The sequence below is a fragment of the Fundulus heteroclitus genome, chromosome 12, assembly GCF_011125445.2.
Source record: "Fundulus heteroclitus isolate FHET01 chromosome 12, MU-UCD_Fhet_4.1, whole genome shotgun sequence".
Classification (NCBI taxonomy): Eukaryota; Metazoa; Chordata; class Actinopteri; order Cyprinodontiformes; family Fundulidae; genus Fundulus; species Fundulus heteroclitus.
The window spans coordinates 15,478,746-15,493,194 of record NC_046372.1 but is presented as its reverse complement, the minus strand read 5'-3'; the positions used below and the strand labels follow the sequence as shown (position 1 = coordinate 15,493,194).

The 14,449-nt window shown below is 39.6% G+C and overlaps 1 protein-coding gene across 2 annotated transcripts; it reads right to left on the bottom strand.

Annotated features, from left to right (window-relative positions):
* Positions 1 to 901: 901 nt before the first annotated feature.
* On the bottom strand, positions 902 to 13,288 carry mfsd10 (major facilitator superfamily domain containing 10). Of its 2 annotated transcripts, XM_012878496.3 has the most exons (13): positions 13,149 to 13,288; positions 10,497 to 10,675; positions 10,136 to 10,232; positions 8,632 to 8,735; positions 8,360 to 8,518; positions 7,999 to 8,190; positions 4,574 to 4,676; positions 4,370 to 4,481; positions 4,178 to 4,286; positions 3,988 to 4,078; positions 1,823 to 1,870; positions 1,645 to 1,734; positions 902 to 1,553 (listed from the first exon to the last, which is right to left on the bottom strand). In XM_012878496.3, the coding sequence occupies exons 2-13, from the start codon at positions 10,647 to 10,649 to the stop codon at positions 1,450 to 1,452; spliced, it is 1,362 nt and encodes a 453-aa protein (XP_012733950.2). In that variant the 5' UTR covers positions 10,650 to 10,675; positions 13,149 to 13,288; the 3' UTR covers positions 902 to 1,449. The 2 variants fall into 2 exon arrangements, with proteins under 2 accessions (XP_012733950.2, XP_012733952.2); XM_012878498.3 differs by lacking the exon at positions 13,149 to 13,288 and having other exon boundaries at positions 8,632 to 8,703; positions 10,497 to 10,623.
* Between the last annotated feature and the right edge of the window lie 1,161 nt (positions 13,289 to 14,449).

Here is a 14,449-nt window from a genome sequence, read left to right as displayed (position 1 = left end):
ATATATATATATATATATATATATATATATATATATATATATATATATATATATATATATATAAACTTGGATTAAACATAAAGCCTACAGGTACAACGAAATAAACAGTCGCTTGGGAGCTGAAAGGGTCAGTTCAAGTGTAGACAAATGATCTGGCTCTCGGATCAGAGTTGGAAGTCCCATCACTAGCCGACCGAATCAGCTGGTGTTTACGGTGCAACAAACGGCGTTACAGCGCCATCTTCTGGCATTAAAATGCAAATTAAATAATTCCGTTAAAAGTTGGACCAGCTAATCGCCTGAAAGGAACGTCAGTATTTCTCAAATACAATAACATACAAATTCTACCAAATGAGGTTTTATGAATAAGCAAATTAGCATTAAATTCATACTTTCTATTTTTTTTAGCAAGAGGTTAGTCAATAAATATCTCCTTTTGGGCGATGTCAGTATAGGTGGTACATTTGAGGTTTATTACATTGTTGTGATCTGATGTGCTAAAATGTGCTCTTCTTACTTAAAAGTAAGTAAAGTCAATTTGTTAAGCACCTTTCATTGACAAAATCGTCACAAAATGCTGTACAGAAACCAATTAGCTACTACAAATGTCAATAGAGGACAAAAAATAAAACACTATAAAAATAAACATTTGTCAAAAAACCTGTTTTACAATGCAGTTAAACATGATTGTTTAGAGTCAACTAAATGTATCTGTAGACTGATCCACAGCTTTGGTGCCTGGGCACTCATCTCCTTGGTCTCAAATCTGATGAATGGATGGTAAAATATTATCTGTATACATTTAAATCTGCAAAAATAAGAAAATCAGAAACATGCAGGGAAAAAAGTTTGAAAAACAGAAGGAAAGTAAAACAAAGGTTCAATAAAGACATTAGTTTGATGAAAGTATTACTGTAGAGTTTTATTGATACTTTTCATGATGTTTCACTTCTCATCAACAAATGTGGTTGTAGGTTTTTTTCCTTCAAATATTCATAAAAAACAACCATCTTTAATGACAGAAAAAATAAAATGCTGACTTATAAAATACTGCATCTGTGTGACTGATAAAATATTCTGTTATAAAAAGATATCTAAACTTCACTAACATTAAGGTGATTTGTAATCATCAAATCGTATGTATTCTATAAAGAGGAGATGTTTTCATGTGCAAATATACAGCATTATTTCCTACTTACACAATGAAAACATTCTGTACCTGTTTGATTTTTTTTTGTTATGCATTCATTTGGTCTTTTTGCATGGTTTTGTTTTTAGGTTTTTCTTTGGCCAAAAGGCACAGAAAGTAAAAAAATCCCATCGCTGCCGAGTAAAAATGTGAAAAAGTGCTTGTTCTCCTTGAAAGAAGTAAACAATATAACATTCATAGAAAGGCAGCAAAACTGCAATCTTTTAAAAGATCCCAGCAATTTGAAATCTTTGTGCTGCTCACTCCTCCTTTAGCGTTCTGGCTTTGCTCAGGAGGATAAGCGGAATCACAAAGGAGGCTGACGTGATGAGAAAACAGGTCTGTGCTCCTGCAATCCAGTAAACTGAAATTAAAAAAAAGAGAAAAACACAAGATAAACATAAGATATGAATACAGCAACAATATAAAGCTGAATTCCAGTCTAAAAAGCTTACCGGAGGATGACACCACCGGCCCAAATGCTCTAGCCAGCGCACCCAAACTGCGCAGGATCCCCATTACAGTACCCTTCTGATTAGATGAACCTGATCAAACATCCAACAGAGGACAATCAGCAACAGTGACCGTGAAGAAAGTACATGAGAAAAGCATCGGTAAGCAAAGGAGTCTCACCGTGGTCAGCAACGAGGGTTGACAGACAGGGAACGACAATTGCTGCAGCTGTAACACAAAATATCAACACAAATGTGTAAATAAAAGTATAAAAATAAATAAATTAATTGACAATATAAATATTGGGGGAGGGTTTTAATTTCCATTTACTTCCAAATAGTATTTTTTTTTCTTTTCAGAGAGGCACAGCACCTTTAAGAATCAAGCTCTGTCATAGGGGGTAGCTTTTAGTGTTTAGACACCTTCCTAAACTCGTGGAACAAGCTCCTAGTTTTAGTCCTTTAGACCGGCACTGTCTACTTTTTTGTAGTTTTTAGGACATAATGACCACTTTTCCTTTATTTCCCTCCTATTAATCATAAATTTTGTGATACTTGCCAGCGTTTCAACTTTTTTTTCCTCTCTTCACAGAAGCAACGTCTGGCCTCGGGTTCCATTTAGCTGCGACACCTTCCTGGGCCCCGTCTTTCCTTGTGTCTCTCCTCAGCAAAGCTTACTGCCTGAGCTTTTACTGCGACGCACTGCATGTGCTCTCTTTCATCCTCCAGACTTGAAATCTGGCCCAGAACTCATCTGCGTAGCTGTTTTTTTTTTCTCTCCCAGCTGAAGCCAAAGGAGCTAGCGCTGCCATTTCCTTTTTTACTTTTATTCGAGAAAGTATTCAGTGACTAGCGCTTTGGGGTGTTCCATCTTCTCTAACCCCCGGTCCGATCCGTCGCGCTGAGCCTGGTTCTGCTGGGACGCTTCTTCCTGTTTCCCTTTCCATTGTTGCAACATGCATGCTCGGTATGAGGGATCGCTGCAAAGTCAACAACAGAACGCAGGCAACCGTTCCCTGTCGCTACATGCTCATCCAGGGGAAGTCATGAATGCATAACCGTGACTTAATGCAACCGGCTTAGATAAAAAAAAAAAAAAAAACTTTCTAACCAATTTGAATAACGTACTGAACTGGACAGCATTGTTTAATATCTTGGATAAACTGACTTGTAATCTGTAAGATTTGACCTATTTTGTAAAGTGTCCAGTGATCCACGTCCTGAGGTTCGACGAGCCCATGATCAACTTATTGGTCCAGATGGTGTCGAGTGAGTGCGGCGGCAACAAGGTGAGAAGTACAAGGACAAGTGTGTCCCCACTAACAAGCATGGAGGTGGGGGTGTCATGGTTTGGTGTTGATGGTTGTGGGGAGCAACGGTTCACCTGAGGAAACCATGAATGCCAAGACGTACTGTGACAAACCGAATCAGAGCGTGAGCCGCTCCCTGTGGAAACCGGGCCGCAGGGGAATATTCCAACATGGCATGACGATAATGTAGCCTGACCCTAGCCAGATTGATATCGCTCCGCCTAGCTTCACTCACATCCATCTGGGACATCTCCCATAGAGAGTGATTTCTCCAACCAATTTTATCGTCCAGCCAATCAGGACGCAGGGCTGGAGTTTTATAGATGTGACGTAGTGGAGAAGCGACCGTGACGTGAGACTCTTTTGATTCAGACAACAATGGCGGCTCGCATCGAGGAAGCAAGTTAACATTGATGCTGCTATTTCTTCCGTGTTGTCCAATCTACCTAATATTGTTTCATTAAAAGAACATCAGAGAACGGCTCTGAAGGCTTTTGTTGGTGGAAAAGATGTTTTCGCCCTTTTCCCGACCGGATATTGACAAGTTTTGTTTTCCAGGGCGCATCCGCAGCGGACATCTTGTCGGTTAGCGGTTACCGTGAACCATATTAGGAGGCCTTTAGTCCTCGACGCGGTCGGCCCGGGATCGACTCCGACCCGCGGCGCTTTGCTGCCTGTCTCCCCCCCTCTTCCTGTCAGCTCACTGTCAATAAATCGCGTGCCACTAGAGCCACAAACAAACACATTTAAAAAGAAAAAAAAAAGTTTTGTTTTTTCCTGCGTCGCTCTCATCAGCGTCACAGGTTAGCTTCGGTGTGAGTGGTTGAAATAGCACGTCGATAAAGATGACAGACAAGTGGCTTATCCAATCATATGCAAGGATTTTTGATAAGGCCCAGCCTTCAAAAAAACGCCATTCCTATGGAGGTGTTCCAGATGGATGAGTGTGGAGCTAGGCGGAGCGAAATACATCTGGCTAGGGTCAGGTTAACGATAATGACCCCAAACCCACATCCAAGATGAACACATGACTCACCGTAGGAGTATAATGCCAAGCCAACATAAAGCATTGTTACATTCCACGATAACCCAATGAGAATGAACGCTGGGACCAACATCATTATTGCCTAAAAAAAAAGAAAAAAAAAAGAACATTATGTATTTTTCAGTACTTTTTCTTGCCCGTTCGACTCAACATTCATCGTGCCAACAGATTGCGTCGTTACCAAGCGAACGGCACGTATGTGTTGCCCAGGTTTGATTCTCCGAGCGTAACCCCCCTGGATCAAAGCCATGATCACGCCAATGAAGAAGAACATCTTCCCCTGCTGCATGCTGTTGAGAGAATTCAAAATGAAACAACGTTTAAAAAAAAAAAAGTGTCTCTGCTGGGAGGGTTTTAAACGTGCAGCTCATACCTTGTAAACTGGAAGCGCTGGTGAGTCAGAAAACTCAGCGTGAACTCCAGACCGGAGAAGAGGAAGAGGTAGCAGAAATAAACCAGACCCAAGACTTGGAGCTTCTGCATCCCTGTAAGAAACACAGCCCCACTTCCTGTCAGCGGGCCGTAACGCTTTACCGGTCCAATTAAAAGGGTAAAACGGTGAGAGAACAGCACTTACTTTCTTTTGAAGGTGGTTCCTTCGTCTTGGTGACAGCAGTGAAATGGAACAAGGACAGCGGACTGAGGAGGTCCCAGGAGTCCCCGCGTGCAGACGGGGAAGCCTGGACAGATTTCACATTTGTGACCACACGGTTATAACAACCAATTTGTGACCTAAAGATTGTCTTAAATCTGATGTGGCGTGTTGTTTTAACAGAGAACCGATTTTTACTTTGCTTTACATTTCAGCTCAGCATTTTCTCTGTATTCTTCCATCCCCATGAAACCATTTCAGTTCTTTAAATAAAATACTTTCTAACATATTTATTTAATTACAACTGGTTTGAAAAAAAAAGTTATTTCCATCATCCTCTGTTTATCCTAGAGAAAGTTGTAACGCCAACAGCCCCAAAGGGCAAAACATTCCTCTTTGCTCAGAGTTCTGGGGGAACCTGAAGCAATCTCAGCTGCTTGTATCTGTAAATCTGTGAATCTTACTTTATATCTCATGGCCATAAGTAAGAGGCTGAAAGAGCTGTCAGTGTAGTCTCACAACGAGATAACCAGAGTCTGGTTATCTTGATACCCTGAAATGCGCTAGCAAGAACCTTCCCGGTGTTAGTTGCTGGCGTGTTACGCTAATTTACCCCATTCAACTTGCCTGCATGTTCCAGTTTATTCAGCTGGTGGTGCATGCAGTTGAGTAATTTAATATGTTGGCTTACCAGATTAAATGTCAGTTTTTAGTCTTGGATTGTGTGAAATAAATTTCTAAATAAATGCAACTCATAGTCCAGTGCAACTTATATATGTTTTTTTTTTTACTCTTCATGACGCAATTTTTTACTAATGCGACTTATGTTCTGGAGCGATTTATATTCTGAAAACTACGATATAGCTCTCACATTGTAAAGCAAGAAATTTGGATCATCATTTGGATTATTTCGCAACCCCGCCACTCTGGAAACCCCTCATTAGACCCCTGAGAGAGTTTTGCAACTGCTGTGTGGGAAAACTATTTGTCAGTTAAGCCAAAGTTATGTCTAGTTAGAAAAGGACGACTCAGACAGGGGGGGGGACCGTTTATCATCCTCCGTTTCTCACCTCTGCGGAGATCAATAATCTGTCTGAGCGAGCCTCGCCGACCTCATTTATTTACCTAAAGCTACACAGTTTATTAATTATTATTCCATCAAAACAGCCCAAGAATTTACCGCAACAAGGACTAAAAGCTGGACTAATTTTTCTTGTTTCATCTCCCACCCGAAAAGGTTCTTCACTGAGATCAGGAGTTGCTGACCCGCCTGCGTATTTTCCAGGTCACAGTCAGATGTTTCGTAGCGAGGCCAATATGGGAAGCGTTTCTGTCTCAAGGTGCGAATGACCGTGAAACCGTCTTTGGAAGAGAGTCAAGGCTGTTGCTTAAGGGTTTGATGTTTTCTGACAGACGTAGACGGCTCGTTTCCAACCCAATTTGGCTTTTCCATTATAGCGGTTACAACAGCAAATCACACTAGTATGCATGTTACCCAATATATAACAAAATCTGTGTTTTCTTATTGAAGAAAACTTTAGGACACTCTTCTCTTTAATAGCTGGTGTTATCCCCTTTGGTTGAAATACCTTTGGTATGTTGTCCACCTCTAACATCAGTCAGAGGAATGTTTGCCTTAGTCGTCATCTCTTAGCTGGGAGTTGTTTAAGAGGTTTCTATTTATAATAATACAATCATCTTAATTCATCTTTGCAACTTTTTTGTACGTTCCAATGAAATGTGTCCTCTGCATTTAACCCGTCTCCCTTAAGGAGCAGTAGGCTGCTACTGGGCAGCATTCTGGGGCTACGGCCTTTCTAATGGGAATTTACTGCTTTGTTTAAGTCATTGTCATGTTGTAGGGTCTGAGTTTGCTTCAGCTTAAATTCTTTTAAAGATGGTCTCAAATTTTCCTCAAGCACCATATGATAAACGGTAGAATTGGTGGAGGACTCTATGATAAGGAGCTGATCCCCAAACCAGAAAAAATCCACCTACAAGCTTCACAGTTGGTATGAAGTTCTCCTCCTGGAACTCTGTGTTTGATTTATGCCAGACATATCCTCTGCTCTGGTGTCCAAATCATTCAAATATTAGACTATGAATGTCCTCTACATTCAAATTATTTTCTGTTCAGGGAAATGGATTTCAAAAGACTCTTTAAATCCCTTAATCAGACCAATTTCATCCTCACCATGGTGTTCAGCCTCACCTCAACAACGGGGAGCACACGAACTAAATGGCTGAGGTTTGAACAGAGCAAACCTTTAAAATACTGAGTGACGATGTTCCAACCCTGTGATGCATCTCTGAGTAATATTAGACATTTTAGGTGAGAACAAATGTCTAAGTGTCCTTATTTACTCCTCGTCAGAATTTTTTTTTTTCCAGAAGGCGTTTTCTTTCTGTTTTAATTATTCCGTTACATCACAAAAATATTTTTTTTTATTATAAAAAAAAAAAACATATGCCAGAAAACGCAGGTTTTCATAGGGCGGTTGCAACAGATGCCAGAAACCCTGTTGCTCAGCTTCTGATTGGTTGCTTCATCCTCCAGTGTCATGGGGCTTCCTAAACGTCAGCCTGAGTTTTACAAGTAGCTTATTATAATATGGAAGCTCAGTTATGGGAAAAGGCTTCCACTAAATTCAATTCAATTCAGTTTTTTCAATTCATGAAACATGTCATGTCAAGGCACTTTCCAAAGTCAAATTCAATCAGATTATACAGATTGATCAAAACAGTTCTTTAGGTTTTCCCTTTGTTGTCCATCACTTTATTTACCATACAGACATGATGACTAACTCTAACTCTGGGGTAAAGAAAAAGTAAAAAAAAACAACCAACCATTTGGGTGATGTTAAAAGATTATTAAATTAAATTAAATATCTAATTTGGGCATATTTTCCAATGAGAAAACACCTTAATTTTAACCTTTGACAACTGTCCTCTGAGATAATGTGCTATTTTCACTACATTTTGATGAATACCATATCCACAGGGTAACGTCGCTACTTAAAGTCCCCATAAAACAACTTGAGAATTTGTAAAAGGGTCATCATAACGGGATGGAGACGAACATTTTTACAAAAAAAAAAAAAAAAATCCTAAAAATTTGAATGTGTGAAGGAAACGTCAGGAAAGGACCTTTTCACTCTGACTGGGGAAACAGGATCCCACCAATCAGGCACTAGAAAGCATTTTACATAATCTTCGCTAAAATTTGGCTTTTCCAAAGGAAGCATTTCATTGGATGGAAACCTTCAGCCATGAGTTCAAAATGATTAATCCGGATTTTCTAAATTGTTTTCCATAAAATAACCTCTTCAATAGCTGACAACATTTAAAAAACATCATGAAACACCACATCTGTCCAAGTAAAACATGTCTCTGTCAGTCTAGAAACTCACCTTAATGCCCTTCGGTAGTGTTTCTGGCAACATCAGCCAAATAAAGAAAAGATCCGCCACGCTGAAGGCCAAGGCGAGCAGAGCCGGAGTTTCGTAGAAGACGTTTCCTGTTGTTTTGGAGCTGACAGCAAAGTAAGCACCCATGAGAGGTCCAACGGTGAAGCCCAGGGAAAAGGCGACGCCAATCATTGCCTGGACAGAAAGACAAAATTACACAGAATCCCTCGCCCCACACACTTTCATTTCACTCAATGACAAGATGGACTTCCAACAGCAATTGCACATATTAGAAAACTCTATGTCCGTGAACTACACGGACATTAATGAGTGTTGCTTGAACGCCACAGAAGTCTGTGTTTACCATTCCTCGGTTCCGTGCTTTTGGACACGGCAGGTCCGCGGCGATGGCAGTGCAGAGGCTGACGTTGCCCTTACAGATGCCCCCGATTACCCGAAACAAAAGGAACATGCCGAAGCTCCGGGAAACAGCCCAGACGGCGTAGGAGGAGATCAGCCCTAACTGGCACACAAGGCATCCAATCAGACCGCAGAACTGACCGGCACCGGCGCATATACAAGTGGAACAGGACCCGTGAGCAGATAACATTTACGGTGTCGGAATATTCTTCTCACCGTGGTTAGAATGAGGAGAGGTCGTCGGCCATGACGGTCAGACAGAGCCCCCGTTACAGGCGAGGACAGAAACTGTAGCAGAGAAAACAGAGACCCGATCAGACCTGAAAGACATAATATGAGACAATAAACTTCCGAGTAATTCCTCTTTTTCCTTCAGCTTGATTTAGCTAAAACACTGCAAAAATGGAACTAAAAATAAGTAACATTTTCTTAAAATGAGTATCTGTCCTTGATTTGAGCAGGTAAATAAGATGATATGCCAATGGAATAAGATTTTTACACTTAAAATATCGTCTTATTTCAAGTGCATGATGTCTAATTATCTTATTTTAGGGGTCAAAATACTCATTCAATTGGCGGATCATATCATTTACCTGCTCAAATTAAGGACAAAAACCCAAATTTTAAAGAACATTTTACTTATTTTTATGTCTGTTTTTGCAGTGAACGTGCGAGGCCACATAATTTAAAATTCTTCTTCTAACTTATAAAGCCCTTAATAATCAAGCCCCATCATATATCAGAGCTCTGATTACCCCGTATGTTCCTAACAGAGCACTTCGCTCTCAGACTGCAGGTCTGCTGGTGGTTCCTAGAGTCCCTAAAAGTAGAATGGGAGGTAAGATCCTTTAGCTATCAAGCTCCTCTCCTGTGGAACCAACTCCCAGTTTTGGTCCGTGAGGCAGACACCCCGTCTACTTTTAAGACTAATCTTAAAACTTTCCTTTTTGACAAAGCTTATAACTAGAGTGGCTCATGTTACCCTGAGCTAGCTCTATAGTTATGCTGCTATAGGCTTAGGCTGCTGGAGGACATCAGGATCTAATTTTCTCACTCTATAGAGTTCTACTGTTCTTAAATTATGCATTACGTGTTGTCATTTCAGCTTTTAACCTTTTTGTTCTCTCTCTTTTATCTTCATAGTAGGTACACCTGGTCTGGCGTTCTGTTAGCTGTGACATCATCCAGGGAAGACAGATCATCCGCTATTACCATCTAATGTAGAACAGATTACTAGATCAATGTGTGCTTCTGTGCTTGTTTGTCTCTCTTGTTGTGTCTCTGCTCTGTCTTCTGTAACCCCAGTGGGTCGAGGCAGATGACCGTTCATACTAAGCCTGGTTCTGGTTCTGCTGGAGGTTTTCCTTCCCGTTAATGGGGAGTTTTTCTTCCCACTGTCGCTTCATGCTTGCTCAGTATGAGGGATTGCTGCAAAGCCATGTACAATGCAGACGACTCTCCCTGTGGCTCTACGCTTCCCCAGGAGTGAATGCTGCTTGTCGGGACTTTGATGCAATCAACTGGTTTCCTTATATAGGACATTTTTGACCAATCTGTATAATCTGACCCAATCTGTATAATATGATTGAACTTGACTTTGTAAAGTGCGTTGAGATGACATGTTTAATGAATTGGCGCTATATAAATAAAATTGAATTGAATTGAATTGAATATGGACGACTCTCAGGTTTATATAGAAGCAGCGGTCGGCCCAACATACCTCCAAACAGAACGGTGTTGTATTTCTTCTCCATGGGGATCCCAACGGCCTCCCTGAAGCAGTCCACCACACTCTGCAGAGACCGATACGTGACATCCTGGCCCAGAAAGAAGCACAAAAAAACCATCAAAACAAAAGACAAAGAGGCCACTTCACAGTGAGTCAGCACACAGACCTCCCAAACTAATCTAATCACTCACGTCCTGGTTGTGGTTTTTCATGAAACAAATTCTTCTCACAGAACATCTTTTGTTCAAAGCAGCGCTGAAGTCTGAACTCATGGACTCCCAGACTAATTCATGTACTTTAAAACCTATTTTGTCACGGTGTCTTTAAACCGTTTTCCGAGGATCCTACGCACCCCTGCTTGAGCGTAATGATCCAGAATAGAAGGCAGCAGCGGCAGAATCAGGGTGAACCCCAGCAGGTCCAGCAGCAGGATGATAAACACGATGCCGATGACCTTCGACGAGAAGGAGGCCTCATCTTCAGCAGATTTGTTCATGGCCGGCATTCCAGATAAGATTATTTCCGCTGTTCCTATAAAAAGAAGCATAAGTAAATGTTGATATATCAGCCGTGCCAAAAGTATTTACCGTTTTTTTTTTTTTTTTTTTTTTTTTTTGACCTTTATTTAAGTAGGATAAAGTCAAAAATCTCTTTTTTTAAAAAAAGGGAGTCCTGGCCAATGAGCAGTGACCAATAAGACACACAAGAAAATGCCAAACAATTTAAAGAAAATAACAAACTATTAACTCAACCTCAAGAGCTTTCTGTTTGGGTGTGAGAGCACTCAATGAGTTTTCTGTAGAAAGTTCAAAGCAGAGCAACCAAAAACCTTCTTAACCCAATTCATCCTGAGCAAAACGGACAGAAAGAAGCAGCAAATTGTGTGAGTCAAAACTATAAATGTTTTTTCTTATAGCTGTGGCTTTAAATACTGATATATTCAATTATGCATGTTCTGCCAACCTAAACATGTCAACTGAAGACTACTAGCCCAGGTTTTAGCTGGGAAACAGACCAGTATGAGAAAGTATTCATACCCCCTTGAACGTTTTCCACTTTTCGCCATAAAGTTTGATGTCTTTTATTGTAATTTTATATGATAGATTAACATTAATTAGTATTAATATTTAAAATGTGGAAGAAAAATTATTTTTTAACAAAAAAGAAACAACCAAAAAAACTGGAAAGTGCGGTTTACTCCAACTACCCTCAATGAAATCCAATACAACCAACTGCTTGAAGATGATATCTGATTTGTAAATAGACTCCTGTTGCACATGTGTGTAATTTAATCTCAGTATTAAGAGAGCTATTCTATGAAGGTTGAACATGTGAACAAACTGGCATTACAAAAGAACCAATGAGCATACCAGACAGGTCAGGGATATAGTTGTGGCAAAGTTTGTAGCAGGTTTAGAAAGTTTTTACAAAGGAATATATAACCAAAACTGATGTTTTTGGTCTACATAGAAAACATACTGTGGGGGGAAAACCAACACTGCTCGCCACCCTGAACGCACCATCCCCATGACGAAACATAGGGGTGGCACCAATATGCAGAGGGGAGCCTTTTCTGCAGCAGAGAAAGGGAAGGTAGTCAGAGATGGTGGGGGTGAAATAATTTTATATATATATATATATATATATATATATATATATATATATATATATATATATATATATATATATATATATATATATATATATATATATATATATACACACACACACACACACACACACACAGTTGGAGGCTGCAAAAGACTGGGGCAGATATTAGTCCTTAAGCAGGATAACAACCTTACATATAGTGTCAGTTCTACATATGGATCAGATCAAAACATATTCATGCATTAGACCCGTCCAATCAAAATCTAAACCTGGGTCCAATTGAGAATCTGTAGCAAGACTTCAAATTTGATTTTCACAGACCCTCTCTTCTCAGGTTGAGTTACTGCATTTTGCGTAGAGGAATAGGCAAAAATCTTCCGTGTCTGCAAGCTGGTAGAGACATGCCCAGAAATACTTGCAGCTGTAAGTGCAGCAAACAATGTTTCTACAGAGTAATGATTCTGGGCAGAGAGACACAAATGCATGCCACACTTATAGATTTTTATCTGGAAGAAGAAGAAAACATCAGCCATCGTTTTCTTTCCACACAACAATATGTGGTGTTCTATCACAAAATAAATAAATAAAAAAATCCAGATTAAATACATAGAAAGTTGTGGTTGGAACAAGACTAAATGTGTAAAAGGTCTAAGAGTGGGAACACTTTTGCAAGGCAATGTGTATTTCATATTTATTTTAAAAAAGCAGATTGAAAGAAAAATAAGTTAAAGTGTTGTTAGAATAAAAAAAAGCTGGATCCCTAGAAAAAATAAATAAATATGAAGCACCCTCTATCACCTTGATATTTTATATATTAATGGCATCAAAGTAGATGTAGGGTTGTTTTTAAAAGTTACATCTGTACTATTCATTAATGTGTTGTCTAGAACAGAAACAAAACTAATCTATTAACTTTTTACGAATGATCTTCAAATCTCACCATTAACATTATATTTCTAAATATAGGCCTAATGATGTGAACATTTTTTAAAAAAAGCTACAGTATAAATGTTCATGAAATAACCTCTAAATGTACAAAAAAAAAAATGTTGACAAGTTTAAAAAAAATAAAATAATTTGAATGTCTGTGCATCCTCCCACTTGTTATTCAGATAGTCTTCCAGTAAGTTATGAGGAAAGAGGCAAGAGAATGTGTGATCAAGGAAGAAGGAAACAATTCCCGTACATGCTGTAAACCTGGCTTTCTGAACACAATAACCAACCCAAAAGCAAAACTCGTTTCTGCTCGAAAACGTTCTCAGGTTGTTTGTTTTTTGTTTGTTTTCGCAGAATAAATAAAGCATCAACCAGAAGAAGCCGATCAATGTGCATCAGCATCACCTCTTTCCTCAATCTTTCGAGCTCCACAATCACAAACGGCGACTCTACTCACGGTATTTCCGCCCGCTGCGTAAAAAACTGGAGTTGCTGATCCCGCTCAGAGGAGTCGACCAGGTCTACCTTCTCCGTCTCATCGGTCCGCCTCTGAGTCCACACCAGGAACTGGAGCCCGTCTTCATGTGTCGTAACCAGCTGCGCCCATACGCCCGCGCTGCCTTCAAGGCACTCTTGTAGGCTCGTAATTTTGCATTGCAACACAACCGTTGATCTCTGTTATACACTGGAGTGCTAATAGCCCGCTGTTAAAACGAGTCGCTTTGAAGCCACCAGCCGCCATATTGGTACTCCCTATTTTCCTCTAGTAAGTAGGGAATGCTACAGCATCGAATAACGATGATTTTCTCATGTTCAGGGGAGCTTAAAACTTTTAAAATGGGGGAGCTTAATACTTTTATGTTATGTACTAAAACTATCAAGTACTGAAAAAGTCATGTGCTGAAATAAATGCTTTTACGTTGAGATGAAAGAGTTTTTTGCCAATACATTTTTGTGAGAAAAAGCCAAATGTTATTGACCATGGCTGTTTAATGTAAGCAATTAAAGGGTAAAAACCACTGAGCTATATAATACACTGGAGTGCTGATTTTGCCGAAAAACTGAAGTCACTGGCCGCCATCTTGCTACTCCCTACTCTCACAGAATCCCATAGGATTTGCTTGCAATAACAAGCAGTTTTACTGGCTGTGTGAAAACGTTTCATAGGTAATTCTACAGTCAGTGGATGTACTAACACTATCAACTACTAGGAAATTAGGTGCTGAAATATTTTACATGTTATTCATATTAAATATATATATGTATATATAAGTATGTGTATATGTATATATATGTAGGCTATACACATATGTAAATATATGTTTTTGTATATTGTTATTTATATATTTATAAATGTTAAACATATATATTTAAATGAATAAAATGCAAAATATTTCAGCACATGACTTTCTCAGTACTTGATAGTTTTAGAACATAATATAAAAGTATATGGCATTTGACATTTTAAAAGTTTTAAGTCCCCCCCCCCCGAACATGAGAAAATCCTCGTTATTCGATGCTGTAGCGCACATATTCCCTAGTTACTGGGGGGAAATAGGGAGTACCAATATGGCGGCTGGTGGCTTCAAAGCGACTCGTTCAAACAGACAGTGATTAGCACTCCAGTGTATTATATAGCTCAGTGGTAAAAACATCCAGTGGGGTGAAAACTTCTGATACGCACTGCACATTTATCCAACCTTCCAAGAAACTGATTTTTTGGGGGGGGGTTTTCGTTAAATGTGAGCCATCATCAAA

What these genes read in the sequence shown, in the direction of transcription:
- mfsd10 (XM_012878496.3), bottom strand. Translation starts at nt 10,649, where the DNA reads ATGCCGGCCATGAACAAATCTGCTGAAGATGAGGCCTCCTTCTCGTCG. An exon ending in CAGCGCTTCCAGTTTACAAG is followed by an intron (nt 4,287 to 4,369) that starts GTATGAGCTGCA and finishes TTCTCTCAACAG; the next exon opens with CATGCAGCAGGGGAAGATGT. An exon ending in GCCGGTGGTGTCATCCTCCG is followed by an intron (nt 1,554 to 1,644) that starts GTAAGCTTTTTA and finishes TTTTAATTTCAG; the next exon opens with TTTACTGGATTGCAGGAGCA.